This window comes from Rattus norvegicus, chromosome 8 (assembly GCF_036323735.1).
Source record: "Rattus norvegicus strain BN/NHsdMcwi chromosome 8, GRCr8, whole genome shotgun sequence".
NCBI lineage: Eukaryota > Metazoa > Chordata > Mammalia > Rodentia > Muridae > Rattus > Rattus norvegicus.
Genome location: NC_086026.1, coordinates 125,568,359 through 125,589,575, shown reverse-complemented (window position 1 = coordinate 125,589,575; position 21,217 = coordinate 125,568,359). Strand labels below are relative to the sequence as shown.

The 21,217-nt window shown below is 44.1% G+C and overlaps 1 protein-coding gene across 23 annotated transcripts in view; it reads left to right on the top strand.

Annotated features, from left to right (window-relative positions):
• Rbms3 (RNA binding motif, single stranded interacting protein 3) overlaps positions 1-21,217 on the top strand; it is a 786,929-nt gene that overhangs the window by 380,664 nt on the left and 385,048 nt on the right. For 22 of the 23 annotated variants that reach the window (XM_017596208.3, XM_017596203.3, XM_039082840.2 and 19 more), the window contains one exon: positions 13,409-13,500. In XM_017596208.3, coding sequence (XP_017451697.3) covers positions 13,409-13,500 — 92 coding nt within the window. Of the gene's footprint in view, positions 1-4,003; positions 4,255-13,408; positions 13,501-21,217 lie in introns of those variants that run through there. The other variant, XM_039082846.2, reaches the window with a different exon arrangement.

The window sequence follows — 21,217 nt, the reverse complement described above, 5'->3', positions numbered from 1 at the left end:
ACCCCACTCCTCCACCTGTCTGATACTTTCTTGTAGTTCAATTTTTGGTGTCCTCCACTGGCCGATTATCTGCAATATTAGTTTGAAAATATGACACGGAGGTTCTCCCATCCCTTCTAACTCATAACATTTTAAAATTGAGGCTCCAAATTATTCCTGTAAAAACCGCTGATCTTTATGACTCCCAAGGTATTTCTTATTTTAATCTGAAATTTTCAGAGCAGTTCAGTTTTGGGGAACAACGTGAGGGTGGGGGTGGTGCCTGCCCTTAGCAGCTTTTGTGTTCAAGGTTGAGTCAACCTTGGTGCTTACTCACTTTAATTTTTCTGATGGTTATGAGACTCTAATTTGACTCTTTATCCAGTATGCACGGAATGTTTGCTGGGATTTGCATAATGCATTTATTGTATAAATATTCCCCATTGGTTACCTGCTTCTTCAAATGAACGTTAGTTGTTTTTTTTTTTTTTTTTGCTTGTTTGTTTGTTTGTTTTCTGATGTATTAGCGTAGAGCTAATCTGAACTTTGTAACAAAACAGGATGGCTTGTATCTCCAGTGAACAAACAGGAAAGCCAAGTGCAAGGACAGAAGAAATTACACTTAAGAGATTATTGGGGGGGGGAGCCCAATTCTGTGGTTTCGATTACTCATTTTTGAATGTAAGCTGAAGCAGTGATGTATTGTAAAATCTGAGTATGTTCTATGAGGAACAGGGTAGGCCAGTCTTTCCCATCTCTGAGCATGCATTTAAAGATGACTAAATTAACCAGAGTCTCAGATTTCAGCTCAGGCTGAGAAACTGGGGGAGCTGCCCTAGGCACGCAGCCAGCTTCTCTGAGTGCATTTAAATTCATTCAGTGCCTACAGCCAGCATGTTTTTCCCTTAGGTAATATCATTCTCATTCAGTTGACTGGTCTGTGCGTAAGGCCTCACTGTAATAGAATAGCAGAGGCGGGATTTGAACCCAGATCGTGGGAAGGGATCCCTTTGGCCATACCAATTGATTTTTCCAACAAACGCTCTTGCATAGTGCAGGCTGCCCTGGGAGAGGATATATGGCCTTGAGAGTGTTAGAGCTGTCATGGTGGAGTCTTGGGAGAGTTTGGGGCTGCAGGGAAACTGAGAAGAAGAGCTGGATAAGGTAAGAGGTAGCATCCTGCTCTCTCAGGCATCTCCAGAGAACAGCATGTGACTTTCTGGATGGAACGTCTTGCCTATCACCTTGGGTATCTGCTCAGCACCATGTTCAATGTGCATGTCTTAAAGGACCACTTTGGATTACGTTACCATTTAAAGATGAATGCAGTAGATTAGCGATAGCCTGCACAGCTGCATGTCCAGCAATCCCTACCCCCACCAGGGATACCAATACCATTGACTTTCAGATCACCCTGAAAGTGGAAGGTAAGGAATCTCCAAGGGAGCAGGGAGAGGAAGGCTCTTTGGTCGCTGCTCACACAGCTGTTTTATTTAATGAGTCAAATAATGACCCTTGTGAAGATCATTGTTTGTAACTCTATGGGGTGTGTGTGTGTGTGTGTGTGTGTGTGTCTGTCTGTCTGTCTGTCTGTCTGCACCCTAAACCATAGAAATCTCAAAGTGCACCTTCACCCACCTGCCCTAAGATCTTAACATTCTGTCAAAGGATCAGGGAAGAGAGAGAAGTCATCTTGCTATATGAATAACCAGCTATTGAAAGTAACACCTCTCATGTTGGTGAGGGAGAACAGCAGGTGTGTGTGTGTGTGTGTGTGTGTGTGTGTGTGTGTGTGTGTGTGTGTGTGTTTTGCTGCCTGGTGTTTGATGACCTGAGTTTGATCCCTGATACCCGCTTGATGGAAGGAGTGAGCGGAGTCCCTCCAGCTGACCTCTGGCCCTTTAAGTATTTGCATGAGCTTGCCTGACCAATAGCATTGGAAAAGCAATGATACCATGGTCGTACACAGCAATTCATAATTTTCAGTAAATTCTTCTTGGGGGAAGCATGTCTTCAACTGTTGAGAAGGATTCTATTTTGACGGTACAGATAAGTATGAAGTCAAGAGTCCATGACAGGGCACATCTTCTCAGTGCCCTTTTCCAACCACAACACTCAAATGTCCTCTCTTCAGACCTTGATCATTTTCTGTAGTGCCTTGGAGATGGATCTAAGTACATCACTGTGAGAGGAGAGGGAAAAACTGTATGCAGAATCTGGTACCACATTGGTTAAAGTGCAAGAATAGCATTTAACTAGTCATCTATGTGTTACAGCCATTTTTATATTAGCTAAATCTTTGTGTGTATGTTTGGGGGGTGTTACATGTTTATGTGAATATGGGCACCTGCACATGTGGAAGCGTGAGGTGGATGGTATGAATTCATGGGTTTCTTTCTGCCTCAGTTCTTGAGACAGGGTCTCTCCATGAACTGAAGCTCAGTGTTTCAGTCAATGAACTCCAGGCACCTTCGTGTCTCCCCATATCCAGGACTGGGATTATAGAAACCAACACATCTGGCTTTGAAACAAAATGCTGGGATCTAAGCTCATGATTGGACAGCAGGTACTTTATCTGAGATATCTCCTGGCCCTTAACATTTCCAAAATAAATTTATATAACTGAAGTTAGCAAGACAGCCCAGCCTCTTAGTGACACCAAGTAATGACCTGAGTTCAATCCCTGGGACTGAGGAGAAAGTGGAAAGAGAGAACCAGCTCCACAGCTTGCACACATAAAGAGTCAACTATAATAAAGAACAAAAATAAAATGTTTCAGGCCAACCTGGGCTCTGTACTGAAACTCAGGCTCGCAAAGCAAACCATACACAAGCAATAACCACTGTGGATCTGGAGAGGAGCTTTGAAAGCATGGGTAACTCAGTTACCATCCATGAGCTGGATAAAAATGTTTGGTACCAGAAACCTCAGCACTGTGAGGGGTAGAGACAAGAGGATTTCTGGGGCTTGGCTGTCCACCAGCCTAGGGGTCAGGTTCCACAAGAGGGCCTTGTTCAAAGGAAATTATAAGAATAGTGGTAGATCAGGATGTCCAACATCTTCCTCTAACAAGTCTGAACACACTCACAGAGCCACACATACATGTGTCTGTATACCATATTCACACAGCCACACATACATGTGTATGTATACCACATTCATATAGCCACACACACATATGTATGACTAACACATTCACATAGCTACACATACATGTGTCTGTATACCATATTCACATAGCCACACATACATGTGCACATATACTACATTCACATAGCCTCACATACATATGTTTGTATACCACATTCACACAGCCACACATACATGTGTATGTATACCACATTCACATAGCCATACATATGCCTGAATATGTATCACATTCACACAGCCACACATACATGTGTATGACTAACACATTCACATAGCTACACATACATGTGTTCATGTACCACATTCACATAGCCACACATACATGTGTATGTATACCACATTCACATAGCCACACATACATGTGTATGTATACCACATTCATATAGCCGCACATACATATGTATGACTAACACATTCACATAGCTACACATACATGTGTTGGTATACCACATTCACATAGCCATACATATTCCTGAACATGTACCATTCACATAGCCACACATACATGTGTTTGTGTCCCACACACATTTATAAATACAATGGGTATAAGAAGAAAATGAGAAATGGAGAAGCGTGTGTGAGGCTTCCTCTTAAAATATTCCCCTTTGTGGGCTTTGCTTTCTCTTCCGGCACGCATGGTGGACTGAAGAGAAAGCATCTGAAGATGGGCGTTGACTCTGAGCGTCCCACACCAGCCATTTCGGGAATTCACTGAGTCTAAATATAGAGCACAGTACCATGGCTTGGCAGAGGTTCCCTCCAATCAGTTCTTGCTCACTAAAGCCAGGCTCTCTGCTCTGTGCCTGGGAGAACTGTAGCCCTGCCTGTTGTAAGGCTGGAGCGAGGGGAGGGAGAGGGGATGGGCAGTCAGGGCTTAGATCAGAGCCACTGCTGCCTGCCCAGTGGTGGCCTGTGGTCTATAGACCTGCAGTGACAGGGTTCTTACAGCTTGCTTCCATCACAGTCAAAGGCTCAGTGGGATGGTTTCCTGAGTACCCCAGGCCTGCTTCTGCAGCCGTGATTGAGGAATTACCTTCCCTCTATTCCAATGGAAGACACACATGGCTCCAACAGTTCAATGACATCTTTGAACACAGCCTGTCAGCAAAGGGAGGCTTCCCGGAGGTTAGTCTGACATTTATACCTACATTGACTGCTTCTTGAATCTCTGCCATGTAATAAAGTAAGAGCTGGTCCAGAAGACTGGGCAAACTGTGTACACTGAGTCTCAGTAATGCCTGGGCATCTCCCCCAGCTCCTAAATGATGATCTGGATCCTATTTTGACTCTCGGTCAGAAGCGGTAATTTCTCTCATTGAAAAAGGATGACTGTACGTGGTGTGTTGGTAGACCCACCTGGATGTGGGTCTAGCTCAGTACGATGTCTCATGCACTATAAACCAACACAATGTCCCATTTGCAAGTGCTACTTGAAAGCAAGTTGCTTCACTTGCAGAGTTTGTCTGTCTTTGTGACTGTTTTAGTCAGCCAGACTTGAAAAACTTATGCCTTTTACCCAGCCCTTACTTATTTTTTTGTTTACTTGCTTGTTTTATGCACAAATTGTAGTTTGTTCACCCCCACCTGGAAACAGTGACTTGCTTGTCCCTTCCAGGAATTGCAGTGGTTCTTCTATATGCCTATCTCTTAACCTAAGTCATATGTGTATATGAAATGGGATACAGAAAGACACACACACAGACACACACAACACCACCACCACCACCCCATGTGTACATTAGTCTCATCATGACTCACTGAAGGAAACCTAGATTGGTGAGTGATCAACTACACTGGGCAAAACTGCACCTACAAAAGTCAATGTGAAGTAACTGTGTGAGAGAGCTCTGCCTGAGGACTGTTTGGATCACCTGTTTGTTTGTGTCTGTCTGTTGACAAGTGTAGGGGCATGCTGGCCTGTGTGTACTCAGGGGCCAGGAGCTGACACTGGATGTCCTTCCCCACCCCCCACCCCCTCTCTCTCCTCTCTCCACCTTATTCCTTTGAGGCAGCGACTCTCACTGAACCTGGAGCTTAGCTGGTGGCCAGCAGGCTCCTGAGATCCCCCTGTCCCCTCCCTTACAACACTGAGTTCAGAGGCAGGAACGGCCATGCAGGGTTGTATATAGATGCTGGAGATTTGAACTTGGATCTTCACGCTTCAGAAACAAGTCCTCCTACCCACCCCAAAGCTCTCCCCATTTCCTATCTACCACATACCTTCACTCATGCAAAATGTGGTAGATAGGGAATGGGGAGAGCTTTACATGTGGTAACCTACCACATGTAAAGTTATCAGATTTACAATACGTAAACCCTGGGACAAGAATCTGCGGGCATGTTCGAGCTGACTCTATTTTTCTTATAGAACCTAATCTTTTCCCTCCACCTTTGAAGTAGATACTCAGTAAACTTAATGATATGGAGACACATCATGGTTCAAAGCATCTCTGAAGCTGGGGAACCTTCTTGTGAAGGTTAATACCTTGTGTTACGGTTTCTGACGTGGTGATACCAGGGTGCTCAGGGAACGTGCTCGGAACAGCCTGCCTCCTGTTCTGTGGACTCATCGTCTACCATAGTTTCCCATTTTCCAGGTTTCCTGTAGCCCTTTTACAGGAAGTAAATAGTCTCTCCCTTTAACATGTAAAACTGTGAGAATCTTTGTCCAAATCTAAGGGTATTTCTCCGAGTAGCTGATTTAGGATTATGAGGGTGGAGAGGATTTTAGTCAGGTTCGTCTCCTACTAAATAAGAGCTGTCCATTTCTACACCTGAGAAGGCTCGGTCTTTGCCTTTCCATACATCCAAGGTAGACCTGCGTGCTGCCGTTCTGCTGCCTCTGATCTGTCCAGGGTTCCTCCTGATAGATGCTCGCAGACACCCTTTCCAGTGGATGCTGAGAAAGGATGAAGGCCTCAGAGAGTTTATCGCTAAGGGAGGAATGGAGGTTGTCTCATGTCTCCATCACTGAGAAGAACAGCAGAGGAAGGTGGAATCTTGGGTATCCCAATGGAGACATTTCAATAGGACTTTAGTTTCACACATCAGTTCAAACCAAAGTGTCCTCTTGTTCTGTTTAGAAGTCACATTTCACTCCTGGCCCGTCGTCTTCTGTGTTCTCAGAAGCCTTCTATAAAAATCATCCCCAAGACCAAGAATCACAGGAATGGTGTGGCATTCAGGACACAGTTTAAACTCTGAGACCAAATGCTCCAGTGGCTGTAGATGTTTCCACCAACCTTAAGGGGGAGCTTTCCCGTTGCACCCTGACCCACAGAAAAACCCCAGTATTGGCAAATAAAAACATAGGTTCTGTTGTCAGTCCAGAGAAGCGGCAGCCACATGGAAATCTGAAATCCACTGTTGAATATGATAAAGAGACATTAATGAAGTGTCAAACCCATCTTGGCACAATGGGTTTTGAAGGTCAAAGGTCCCTGGGATGTGTCACCCACGACTGCAGGAGAGGAGACAGACAAAGGCCCTCGGGTGATACCGTAGAGTTAAGCTGTAATTAATATAGATTATTTTTCTAGGAGGTCATCCCTCTGGTAGTGCCATGAAATAACAAAACTTTAAGTAAGCACAGAAGGTATAGAGCATTTCGGGGAAGCATTGATTAAGCCTGTGGATGGAAGACCGAATTCACAGAATGACCTAATTATCCCACAGTTCCTCTCCTCCCATCGCTCCACTTCTGGCTAATTGCTGAGCTGCTGCCCTTGTCTCCCCTGACCAGGAAGGAAAACAAGCTCCCTCCCCCCCCTCTTTCTCTCTGGGGTGTGTGTGTGTGTGTGTGTGTGTGTGTGTGTGTGTTGTGGGTGGAGAGGGGACAGTGACATTCGGATCTAATTGGCTTGAACCTGTGGCCAAGTCTGATGACACAATTGAGGGAGGTGTGGGTGCACAGCCACCAAGCTGCGTTTGCCCTGGCTAGCTTTGCCTGGGGCGTGGCAGGGTAGAAAGCACGGAGAGCTGGTAGCTGGGTGGCATTGCTCTCCCTCCTTTCCCCTGCCAGCTGCAGGGACAGAGGTGGCCACGACCAGACTTAATTATTTGTAGGGAAGGAGAGCAAACTGAAACCAAATTAAAGCGATTTTTATCCCTTACTCAACGCATCACTGTTTCTTATTAGAGCCGGCCTTGTAATTTCATTTTGTTTTCTTCCTACTGTGATGTAGCCCTCATCCTCGTAAACCTCTGAAGCACCATGTTTACGTCCAGAATGGAAACATCATTTAAGATTTCTTAATATACTTTGACCTCCAGACTCTCACTTAAACCAGTAAAAGTGTACATGAACATCCCACAACTCAAGAGTTGTGACTCTCTCTTTATTCTAAGTCTATATGCAGACTCTTTGCTTCTCGTTGGCTTAGAGCCATCCACACAGGTGTGGGGTCCCTTGTTTCTCCCAGAATTCAGCCGTACATTTCCTGAGAGAAAGCTCAGCATGCCCTTGTGGAAGTTGCTTAAGTGTGTAGGAACAGACCCCTGGAGAGCCACACCTAGATTTTCTGATATACTGTGTGGAGTATAGGGTTTGGAGTGAAAGGAAGGGATCTGATGTTGGAAGACTCTCCAGTCCTAGCCGTATCAGCTACCCTATTTCAGTCATTCTCAGGAGGCAGAGGCTGCCAAGGTCTTACAGGGCTGTTGCCTGCCTCTGGTTCCAAAGCCTGGCGGAAAAAGCCCTCCTCTTTCCCTGTGTCTGCGCTTCCCCCTCCCCTTCCCTTCCCTCTCCCCCTCTCTCCTACCCCCTTCCCATCCCCATGCTCCCCTCCCAACCTTCCTCCTGGGACCTAGAAGTCCCACCTTTTTTCCTTCCTTCCAGCAATTAGCTTCTGCCCTCTTTATTGACACAATCAAGAACCAGTTAGGAAATCAACACCTCCCTCTACAATCTGAAAGAAGAAACTAATTTGGGGCTATGATGTGGGATCAGCATGGCTGACAGCACTAGCATTGATTTGCTTGTTTTTGTAATCAACGTTTAATTGTGATTTTACCTGTTAATTGGTAAACAAAGTAGTCCCTCCTGTAAGTTTATTTATTTTAAGGATACTTTGTATATACCTTGAAAAGGATCTACTTGGGTGAAGCCCAGTCACTAGGGGTATGGGATGAAATGACAGCTGGTGTCAGGTGTTAAAGTCCTCCCACAGGCTCATGTGTTTGGCCTCTTAATGGTTGGTGATGATTGGGGCTTATGATGAACCTTGCCAGAGGAAGCAAGTCACTGGAGTGGGCTTGTGGTTTTATAAACCAGCCCACTTCCTGCCTGGTCTGTGCCCAACTGTTGATACTATGTGACCAGTTTTCTCCCATTCTTGCTGCCATGCCTTCCCCACCATGATGGACTGTATCAACCAGAACTGAAAGCCAGGATAAGCCATTCTCTTTAAGCTGTTTTTGTCAGGCACTTGCTCACAGCACTGAGTTATATAACTCACATAGCCAGGGTGCCTCTTCCTTCCAGTGACTGTGGGTGGTGGGGCAGCATGTGCCTGGGCCTGTACCTTCCTAGAAAGGATACTTTATGAATTGTTTTCTTGTTTTCATGAAGTTTGGATCTCTTCTCAGCTTGATCTTCCCTAGTTCTTCCTCAAAAATGTAAAGATGTATGATGTGCTCTGGCAGTAGGACAATAAATTCTTCTGAATCACTGAAATGAGTTTTAGCCAATCACTTTGACTTCACACTTGAATAAGGGCACACACGCACACACACACACACACACACACACACACACACACACACACACTCACACATACACACACACGCAATCTTATCATAAAGAAAATGAAAACTCAGTTAACTCAGTTGAGGGATGAAGAGATGGCTCAGTCAGTCAAGTGTCTGAAGTGCAGTAATGAGGCTCCAAGCTCAATCCCCAGCCCCCATACAAAATATTGGGCATGATAACATGTATTTGTAATTCTAGAAGGTGGAGACAGACAGATCCCTGGGGCTCACTGGCCACCCAGTCTTGCCTACCCAGTAAGTTCTATGTGCGTTAGACACCGTGTCTTAATAAACAAGGTAGATGGATCCTACCTCAGCGCCTAAAGTCAAGGAATGACACCAAAGGTTGAGCATTGTTTCACATACAAGTATATGTGAAAATACATGCATGCACATGCACACGATCCTCCATGTGGACTCCTATCTTCTATCTAACTTTGTCTCTCAGCACTCCCCATTAGCCAAGTTAACTTCCCTTAACAAGGCCTATCTACCCTTCCTCCTTCCCTCTTCCTCCCCTACTTCTTCCTCTTAGAGGGCAAGCTTCAGTCTTTATACCACTTCCCAGACATCCGTGTTCTTAAGGGCACTGGGCATGTTCATGTGCTCTCATGCATGCTTTCTGGTACTTGGCAAGGCTGATACTCTTTCCTTCTTGGGTCCCTTTCTTGCCTGGCTATGAGAGGACATGTTCCTGTTTGTGTCTGTCACCCTCTCTGGTTCTGCTTCAGTCTTCCTTCCCTGCAAACTTGCCTCTGAGACCTACAGACTGAAGTTGTTCAAGTCGAAATCTAAACCTTTTCCTACTCTAGATCACTTTTTCTCCTTCTGTAACTAGCATTTTTAAGTTGTCGCCCACTTAATGTGTATTTGTGATCTTTGCTTATTTTACTGGGTGCCAGCCTAATATGTTGCTATGTCAGTTTCGTTTCCTGTTGCTGTGTTGAAATACTTGACAAAACCAACTTAGGAGAGAGAAGCAGTTTGTGGCAACTCATCCTAGCAGGGAGGCAACAGGAGAAGTGTTATGTGGCTGGTCACGATCCAGAGCAGACAGCAATGAAAACATTCATGTTTGTGCCCAACTCTTTTTCTTCACCCTTACACAGTTTAGAGACCACTGCCTAGGGAATGGAGCTGCCCATAGTGAGCCGGATCCTCCCATATCAGTTAACATAATCAAGGGAATCCCTGAACAGACATTCCAGAAGGCAACTTGATCTAGACAACCCCTCATGGAGAATCTCTTCCTGGTGATTCTTTATTGTGTCAAGAGGACATTCAAAGCCAGCCATCACAATAACGGACTTCGATATGACTACATAGGTTCTCACAGGTGTTTTGACTGGATTCGTCTCCAATCTTCCCTCACTCCTAGTGAACCTTCCTCCAGTCTCTTCGCTTCAGTAAACCACATCTCCCTCACCCAGAGGCTTATGGCAAAAGAAAACATAATATGACCAAACAACAATCCTTGTCACCCTTGTCACTCACCCTTGCCTTACTCCCAGACTGATCAGTCAGTCTTCCCAAACTTCCTCCATCTCAGTCAGTGGAATGGCCCGCTGCCTTTCTTCTGGATTGCTGCCATAGTCCTGGCTTCATCTCGACTGCCAACCTTCTCCATCACCATCCAGTCTCTGATTAGAAAGAGAATGGCTCAACGGCTTCTCAGTACTGAGCTACCAACATGCACACACTCTGTGCTCCCTGCTCTCCTTTCTTCCAAGGAAGGCATGACACTAGAGAGCTTCAGATTCCTCAGTACGGCCATTCTGCCACGTCTCTTTCTAAAATTAACAAGCCGAATGCGAGTGGGAACTGGGGTTGTTGTTTTCCACACATTATATATTCTCGTGCTGGCTCAAGAACCTGAAGAAGAGCTTCACTAGTAGAAGGCATAATGTGCTCTAGATGAGTGAAGGTCAGCTCTAACACCTTGTCCACTCCTCCCATGAGCAGATGATGTAATGCAAGCTCAGGTACCCAGGAAGCAGCATGCAGAGAGTGAGCTAGAGCGAGCCTTTCCTGGAATCATGGCAACTTGTTTTCTAACTTCAAAATCCAAGGAATGTTCAGTCCCTTCTTTGAGGGGCATCAAAGGATCAGGCTTCAGGTGGGATGAGAAATATTTCTTTGTTTGGTTTGGATAATTTCTATGCAGACTTGGGTTCCAATCATGACCCTGCCATCTAACTGCTTTACCAGTTTTGGCAACTTGTGTAAGGTCACCCGTGCCTTGGTTTCCTTGTACAATGGATCCAGGCTCAGTATCATAAAACACAATGATGATTTCCTTAAGTACTAGCACCTTAAGCCCTCAGAGCAACACCTGACCTGTGAGCAGTGATGTCTACGTTGGGAGTTCTTGTGCCTTTGCCTATAACTCTGGCCCTTGACTTTCCTTTCTCCTTCTGCTTTTCTTGCCACCTTATCTTTATCACCTGGAGAGAAGCATTGCCAGTCCTTACAGAACACCCTTCCTTATGTATGAGAAGCACAAACATGACAGCCTCCCCGACCCCAGTTTGTGAGAGTGTTTTGCTGGTATGCCGCTGTGTAGCAAGTTCACTTTGGGATAACATGCTGGGAGGGAGAAGAGAAAGATGGGATTCGAGGGGAGAAAATTAAAAAGTTAATTAAAAGAAACAACTTGGTAATTGAATTCCCAAACACTCGTATTTGGAGGTGGATGATAGCACACAAATGGTGTTTTTGCCTCAGTGGCAGGCCTGGAAGTGCTGAATAAAACAAGCTTCAAAATACAAGACAGATACCTGTCTTCATAGATGAGATAATATGTTGATACATCCATAGACTTTTTAAGAACACACACACACACACACACACACACACGTATATGCATATATATTATGCACAACATATATGTATTTATATGTATGTATGTTTGTATGTTTGTATGTGTCATATATAAAAAAGACATTACATACAATGTATATCATACATGATATTCACAATGTTCATATGGATGTGTATTAGTACATTTTTCTTTTGGTGTGTTAAAAATACTTGAAAAAGAGCAACTGACAGGAAAAAGTGTTAATTTTGGTCTTTAATGCCAGAAGGGTAGAGTCTGTCTTGGTGAAGGCACGGCATCAGATATGGAACATGGTAGCAGACACAGGAAAATGGCTGATCACATATCACCTTCACACAGGACGCAGAATTCAAATAGCAAGCAAGGACAGGCTAGAAATTCTCCAACCTCCCAATGATGCCCTTCCTCCAGCAAGGCACCACCTCCTAGAGGTTCTGCAACCTTCTCAAACAGCACCATCTGCTGGAGGCCAAATGTAAAAACACATGAGCCTGTGGGGGACATTCACATTCCAACCACAATACACCACACACCTACTCACCTACAGTTGCTATTGTCTTTCTTTCCTTTTTCTTTAAGACATAACCTCAAGTACCTCAGGCTAGCCCTAAACTCAATAGATAGCCTAAGCTGACCTTGAACTCCCCGTTCTCTCGCCTCTAACTTAGTAATACTAGAACCACAGGTGTGTACCAACACACCCTGATGAGTGTTTATAATGTCTATAATTTAGAGTACACATAGAAGCTGACATTGCTATTGGGTGAATCCCTGTACTGATGCCTGTCACCCTTGTGGCTTGAAGACTGTTTTCTCCCCATTGTTGGGTCTTATCAAGTGTTTTGGCTTTTGTTTGTTTATTTCCCTGAACTTTACATGTGCTTGCTTATGCACACAAACAGAACCATGTACTTATGCCCCCACACAAGCACGACAGTCATTCAGTGTTCCTTTTTAGAGACTCGAATATGTATCCATCAAGTTATTCTTTTTTCAAAATATTAAAAAGCAACGATTTGGGCTGCTATCGGGAGAAACAAGCTCCACTTAATTTAGGAGCATAGACTGGGGGCTGGGGATTTAGCTCAGTGGTAGAGCGCTTGCCTAGCAAGCACAAGGCCCTGGGTTCGGTCCCCAGCTCTGAAAAAAAGAAAAAAAAAGAATTTAGGAACATAGACTGAGTGATCAGGGGACTAGTTATGTTACTACCATAAAGAATCTCAACAGAGGTACTCAGAGGTCCATCTCCCAGGTGGTTCTGCATTCCATCAAGTTGAGAGTAAGCACTGACCGTCACACTTACCAGTTCTTGTGGCTTTTATGAGTATCGGGGTTTTTAAAGGTCCGCAAAGTGCATTTCAGCGTCAGACACTTACAGATTTCCAGGGTTTAATCCTCCTCCCTCTTGCAGCAATTCTGCAGCAGAAAGGGCACAGTGAATCAGAGCCTTGCTTTAACTGCCAGGTTAGTGTTAAATGGGCTTCACCCCGCGCACACAGTCTATAAAGTGCTCTGGAAATGAATGAACCACCTCGTATCTGGAGATGCTGGGATAATGCTTAAAGAACTCAGATAGGAGAGCCTTTGGGCTAGCCAAGTTTCGTTTGGAAGAAATGAATTCAGAGCCGACCATGAGTCTGAGGTGTGTCTGCCTGCATGTGATGACTAATGCCAGATTTTGTATTTTGGCAGGTTATGGTTTTGTAGATTTTGATAGTCCGGCAGCCGCACAGAAAGCAGTGGCATCCTTGAAGGCAAATGGTGTGCAAGCACAGATGGCCAAGGTAAGCCTGCTCAGATCTGACGGTGTGTACACCGCTCTGCCTTTGTGTATGTGCGTCTGTGTGTGACCAAATGTTAGTCCCTTGGAGTGAGCAGACCCAAAATTATGGCTTGCATTCTTCTTGTGCTCAATCAGTAAGGAAAATGAACCGCATGATAGACTTGGCTTGTTCTCAGCTGCCTGATTTGGTGTACAGTTATAAGTGCAGTTATAAGCTCTTTGGGTGTGGTGACCTGGTTTTTAAAGGATACATATGGAGGGCTCTGTTTTGCATAAAAAAAGAGATATGCATGTATGAGAGTCTAGAAGTTTCCTAGTCAGCAGTGTTGGACTCAGTATACGTGTATGTACTGGTGTCTAGAACTTTCCTGATCGGAGTTTTGGGGTACTACAGAAAGTTATTGTTGATTTCATGTTTACTAAAAACTTACTTATTTGTTCCATGTTGGTGGGGGATGGTTCTTGGATGATGGCTTTTTTCCTGATTCATGCAGACTTGTTGCTGTGTCCTCTGTCTATATCACTGGAAATTCACTTCGGTGCACGAGCCTAGGGTTTACCTGGAGAGCAATTTTCTTGTTTTCCATCATCTCAATAAATACCTGTGGCTACATAGAATGTGTTGTCTGGGACCTAGCATGTGAAGCTATGATGAATTTTTATATCAAAGTGAAATTGACCCTGATCATTTTGTGTCATGATTACCATAGTCTTATAAGAATCTGCCTATTCGGTAAGATGATACGGATCTTTGGGAACAACGTATACCGTGTCATGGTCTTCCTTTTAATTTGGGACTCTAGTGAGATAATAGCATGATGGTATATGCTAGGTGTGGTTAGGCGTGGCTTTGATCTCAGCACTCTGGAAGCAGTGGCAGGCAGATCTCTGTGACTTCAAGGACAGCCTCTGCTATATAGTAGAGTTCTGGGTTAGCCAGGGCTAACACAGTGAGATCCTCTCTCCAAAAGAAAACCAAAATCAAAACCAACCAAACAAACAATAAAAAAAAGAAGAAGACAGAGAGGAAAAAGTAAGAGTAAACAGCTGAAATGTCTCTGATAACATTTGGATGTTGAAGATGTTGATGTTCTACCAGCAGCCATTTGGGGCTGTCATAAACACTCTAAGTTTAGAACCCTCTTTCTGTTAATAGTTTTGAACTTATAATCCCCAAATCTTCAAACTGTTAGATGCCACAGGCAACAGACCTTGAAATCTTGGGCATCTGTCTCCTGCTTGTATTTCCAGTTTCCCCAGCCACAGAAATAAGCGATGTAATGATGGAGTTATCTGGTGCTGCCGCCATTTATCTTGTGTTGTGATTGTGTATACCCTCTGGTAAGATCTTCCAGAATCAGCCTCACATCTCCAGAGGATCAGCCTTTGGTCCTAGCAGCTGTGGCTGCCTTCTGACCAGTGTGTGTGGAATCACATCTGCTCACGGTCTCTTACAAGCCACTTTCCTCTTAGGTGACGATGGCGGGCTCACTGCCTTTCCCGTCACCTCATTATTCAAGGTAATATAAATTAGAATTCTCCCAGCTGTGTATTACGTTCTTTGTCAGGATTATGCCTGGAAGCTTTAGATTTGGTCAGGAATTAAGATTGATGAAGTTAATACTTTTAATTAATCAGGAAATTGCATGCATGTCCTGGTTTAAAGGTTATTTGGCAAGAGTCAATGAAACTGAAGTAGCAATTTCCTGTACCCAGAAAACAAGTGATCAAGCGTGGCTGCTGGTTGAGTTGAGAAATGATTATGAAAATGCTTAAGGAAGGGAAGAGGGTGGGGCTGGAGAGATGGCTCAGTGGTTAAGAGTTCTTGCTGTCCTAACAGAGGACCCCATCTAGTTTCCAGCACACAAGTTAGGCAGCTCACTTCCTCAAGTAGCTTCAGGTTTGGGGACCTGACACTCTCTTCTAGCCTATACGAGAATGTGTGCATGCACTGTGCATGTGTGTATCTGTATCCCATATGCATATACTTTTTGAGGAGTAAAAATATATTTTTTAAAATGATATATTTCTGGGGGTGAAAATATATTTTTAAAAATGATATATTTCTGGGCGCTGGAGAAATGGTTCTCTGATTATAAATACATTTGCCTCTTACATAGGATCTGAGTTCGTTTCCCAGCACCCAACTAACTTCCTGTAACTCTAGCTCCAAGGGATCCAATGCTCTCTTCTGGCCTCCAAGAGCTCTCAAACTCAAGTTCACACACACACACACACACACACACACACACACAGACAAACACACATACTCTCTGTCTCTGTGTCTATCTCTCCATCTCTGTCTCTGTCTGTCTCTGTCTCTCTCTCACACACACACAGACACACACACAAACACACATACTCTCTGTCTCTGTCTCTATCTCTCCATCTCTGTCTCTGTCTGTCTCTGTCTCTCTCTCACACACACACAGACACACATACTCTCTGTCTCTCCGTCTCTGACTCTGTCTGTCTCTCCATCTCTGTGTGTTTGTCTGTCTCTCTCTCTCTTGCACACACACACACACACACACACACACACACACACACACACACACCCCTACATAAAATTAAATAATAAATTCTTAGTAGAAAGTGGTTATTGGAAAGTTTTTGGTCTATTCTATTTATAAATTTTCTAAATTTTGGAAGTTATCAGACAGTAGTGGTTTATAAATAATAAACAGAGTTGTCTCTAAATTCTGAAGAGACAGAAAGATAGATTGAAAGAACTAGACAAATGATTGATAGACAGATGATAGATAGATGATAGACATAGATAATGCATATAGTTGTTTTTGTATTAAAACAAAGAAAGTTAACACTGTTTTAAATATTTTTAGATTGCATGTATATAAGGAATTCTTTCTGTCTTTCTGTCTCATGTAAACACACACACACACACACACACACATCACTGACCTATCACTCAGTGAGGAAACCATTTATACTAATAATCATTTAAAGAGCCCCTCAGAAGGAATAATTCGATCTAGTCACCATTTTGGTCCTTGTCCCATCTCCAGGGTGCAAACCCTGGTGTGCACGGCTGGGCTGTGGGGAGTCAGTCTGTGGCAGACTTGCCAAAGGCCTTTACCGTTTCAGTTGTGCTGTCTGTGAAATAAATCCTCACTCCTTTTTCTCAGTAAACTGGAGCCCAAAGCCTGCTTTACATTCCCATCTGCCCACTGGAAAAGTTTCAGCAATAAATGACTCTGTAATTTAACTACCCAGAAGAAAATAAATAGCCACCGTTTGACAATGAAATGGAGCAAGCCTGGCCACCTGTATTAGCAGATTTCTCACTGAGCTATTGGATTTCATGGCGTTCTCTCCTTTGTCCTGGCGATAACTGTTATTTATTAGCATATAAGCCTGCGGTCTGCGGGGCGTGTTGCTTCCAGTATATATTTTACCATCTACGTATGCACCGATCGCCTCCCGCAACCTTGTTCTTATCTGTGTCCTGCTCCGTTGGTTGTGGTGTGACATCTTAAAAATCCCCAGGATTTTAAAAGGAAATGCCTCCTGGGGCTGGAGAGATGGCTCAGCAGTCAAGAGTGCACACTGCCCTTGCAGAAGACCTGAGTTCAGTTCCCAGTGCTTGCTAGAGTCACAGTCAGCTCTAACCCCATTCCAGGGGATCTGACTTGCTTTTCTGAATACTACCGGCACCTGTACTCATATTCACGTACCTTTACATAAGCACACATAGACAGACAGATGGACAGAGGAATGGACAGACAGACAGACAGACAGACAGACAGACACACACACACACACACACACACACACACACACACATTAAAGTAAATCTAAAAGAGAAAATGCCACCTGTAATTAGGTTCCCAATCGAAAGCTGGCGCCAACTTAAAACTGTGTTGCTTCCCTTAGCTAAGGTGGTCCAGTGTGTGCCCCTGAACTGTGAAAATGCCACCTGATTCCTCCATTCCAAAGACTGAATAGGGAATTAGCCCGGGAGAGTAATTGATCAATGCATTGGTTATGTTTCTGTTGCTGTGATAAAACACCATGCGTGCCTGCACACACACACACACACACACACACACACACACACACACACACACACACGGAAGAGTTTATTTGGGGTTATTGTTCCAGAGTCTTTTACGGAGGGGAGGCGTTGTATCGAGAGGCAGACATGGTATCAAGAGAGGAAGCTGAGATATTACATCTACAGTGAGCAGGAAGTGGGGAAAGCAGGAACCAAAAGTAGGGAGAGGCTAAGAACTCTCAAACCACCCCACAGTGGAACGTAACTGCCTCACAGAGTGCCACCAACTATAGAACACGTGTTTCGATACTGGAGCCTGTAGGGGCCATTGCTCCTTCAGACTGTGACAATCTACATTAAGTAAGTAACCATTAAAGCAAATTATATTGTTTCAGGAGCAAACTTTGTGATTCTTTGGTGAAAGCAAATTTTAAGAATTTCATCAATGTATGCTGATGACGATGTAGGTTTGAAAGATGCATTTTGTTTTGATTTCTGGTTGTGGCATCCCCTCATTGCGTGAACTTGGATTTGTCATTAAAGTATCTCTAATAATCTTTAATAATAACATGGCGCTTCCGGCTGTAGGGTTACTGGGAGAATTTTGGAAATCCACAAAGAATTTGGCTTAGTACCTTGATCATTGTAGGAAGCCAGTGCCTGCTGGTTTATCAAATGGTGTGCCTTAGATTCAGATGTCCTGCTAAAACCTCCTGTGAATCCTGACATATCCATGTACTTTAGGTAGATAATCTACTATTATCACAAAATAGCTTATAGGAAAATATCTGTAAAAGCTTTAGTCTGTGAATGTTTTCTGGCCTGCTGTGGGCCATAGTGTGTTGGTCATAATGAAGTAAGATTGGATGAAGCAGGAAGTCGGCCTGGAGACAGACAAGGGAATGTGTGACTCTGTGATATATGTGTGTGCATTGAGATATATATTGCGAAGGATTGAGCAGTTTCATTTTACTTGGGCCTATGCTTGGCTACTGCTAGTGGTAATCTAGGAGGTTAGTAAATGAATGTCAGATGATCTACAAACATCTGTGTGGCCAGTCACTACTGAGGGGATAGAGGGGACCATGAGGGTAAAGGGAGGGAAAAGGCAAGAATCTCAAAAATAAAGTTACTTGAATTTTGGAAACTAAATTACCTTAGTTTCTTCAGCTATCATGGTTCCCAAATGGGGGAATGTTGCAAGTATGTGGCCATGGCTAGAAAACTCTTTTTCTTATTCCATGTTTTTGATATTTATTCTGTCTGCCCTATTGCAAAAGGAGTGGATGAAGAGTTTTAGCTCTTTCTAATCTTGCCAACCACAAGGTAGATACAAAAAAGTCATTGGTTAAGGAATGTGGGTCTTCAAACACATGAAAAGAAGAAATAGAAGCCTTGACTAGGTAGTTGAGAAGATGGCTCAGCAGTTTATAGCACTGACTGTTCTTGGAAAAGGACCTACGTTCGATGCCCAGCACCCATATGGTGGCTCAACTCTCTGTAACTTCAGCTATAGGGGATCAGGTACCATCTCCTGGCCTCTGTTTACTGCACACATTTGGTACACAGACATACATGCAAGGAAAAGGTCATACACATAAAGTAAATTAAATCTATTTATTTTCATTAAAGAAAAAAATAGTTCCAGCTACCTATATCTTGGCATACAGGTATTTATATAACTGATATACAAAGAAGGTTCTGGATATTTCAAGAACATTGATATGGGCATTTAACAGTGAGGATCAAGGGGACAAAAGGTCACTTGTGTGTCAACAGTATCTTCTTGGGCAGGAAATGAATTCTTAGATATATCAAGATTCATGGTTATATAGACACGCACCTGAATTCTAATGTCTACAGGGACTGGCCTACAAAACCTTCCAGTTACTGCGTGTGACTCCTCTGCTGTTCTACTCCACTCATACACAAAAGGATCCAAGTAGATACTCTACAAACTGACATAGAAGAGACTAAGGATTTTAGTTAGGTATGTATGCATGTATGATGAGCTTGTACACATGAGTGCAGTGCCCATGGAAGCTAGAAGAGAGCATCTGGTCCCCTGGGTCTCGAGTTACAGACAATTTTTATCTGCTACATGGGTACTGGGGACTGAACTCAGGTCCTCTGCAAGAGCAGCAAGTGCCCTTAACCCCTGGAGTGTACGTCAAAGGGATGTGACCCCAGAGATTAGCCAGTCTAATGTAGCTTTTCAGGTAGGTAGTTCTTTCCTCTTGGTTGCTGACTGTTCTTCACTCAATAGTGGCGCTCTGTGTCCGTGTAGATGGACACCCACGTGAGATGCACCTCCAACCACCAGGCACTGTGTCCCATCATCGCCCCAGCTGCCATCTTGTACCTTCACAACAGGAGGTACCAGATGTTGGCCTGCCATGTCTATAAAGATATCTGTAACAGCTGTCTTGCCGGACATGTCAATTGGGCTCAATATTTCTTTTGAACGCTTTTCTCCCCTTGATCCTAATGCTTTGGAATGCAGGGACTCAAAACCCAATATTGAATTTGCCAGAGTTGATCTTAATTCCATCCGTTAATTATCTGAGACCTTCGGAGCAGAATCCTCTGCAGTTAAATATTTATATTAGCTTTTACCTAATGATTTGCATAATCTGCCTGTGGGGTGATGCCCCTCTCTTGCCAGGGAACTCTATTGCCTCCTCCTGAGCTAAAGGGTGAGAGTGTGTACGCCAGTAGAAATACACACTTCCCCAATGCTGGATAAACAAATTCAACAAGAAGGTGTTCAACTGTCCTAGACTCTGGTCTTCACCCGCCAATTGCATGTTTTCATTCAGTGTGTTAAGGAGCCCAAGGCCCTTGCAAGTTGTGCACAATGTCCAACCTTCCATCATACCAGAGGCAGATGTGGGAGAACACTGATGTCTTCGTATGCTGCCGACAGGTCTTACTCCAAGCAACCCTTACCTCGTCTCTTGCTTTGATAATTTGTCCTCGCAGATGGACAGAACTCACCAGACTTATACAGACTGACGAGTCCTGTATAAATCAGAAGTTGTCCTTGCAGGTCCCTCACCCCACTGAAATAGATAAAAAGCCCTTTGAAATGAGAAAAGCAGGACTGGAGAGATTGCTCAGTGGCTAAAGAGGCCTGCCAGTTAACATTGAGGACCTGAGTTCCATTCGTGGGACCCGGATGATGGATCAAAGAACTGATTGGCCAAACAGTGCAAAGAAAAATGCATCTTAAGTGGAGCGAAGGCTGGAGAGATGGCTCAGTGGTTAAGGGCATTGGCTGCTTCTAGAAGACCAGGGCTCAGTTCCCAACACTCACATGGCGAATCACAGGAATCTGTAACTCCAGTCCCAGGGGATGGAGCACTCTCTTCTATCATCCGGGAGCACTGTGTACACATAGTATAAACAACGCACGCGGGCAAGTCACCCACATAGTACAAACAACGCACGCGGGCAAGTCACCCACATAGATACACCAATAGTAAAGCGATGAAATGTCTTTAAAGTGGAGAAAAGAACTGCACACTATGAGGACAGCCCTGTGCTCAGTTTGATCATGTGTTCCCACCATCTCCAGGATGTCCTATAAAAGTGGTCCTTAAACTACTCCTACATGGCATGGGACTCCATCTCTGTCTGCTGGCTGGTGGCATTGAAATTCCAGCCACTGTAACACACCCCTTCTTTTTAGGTAAGAAGTAAT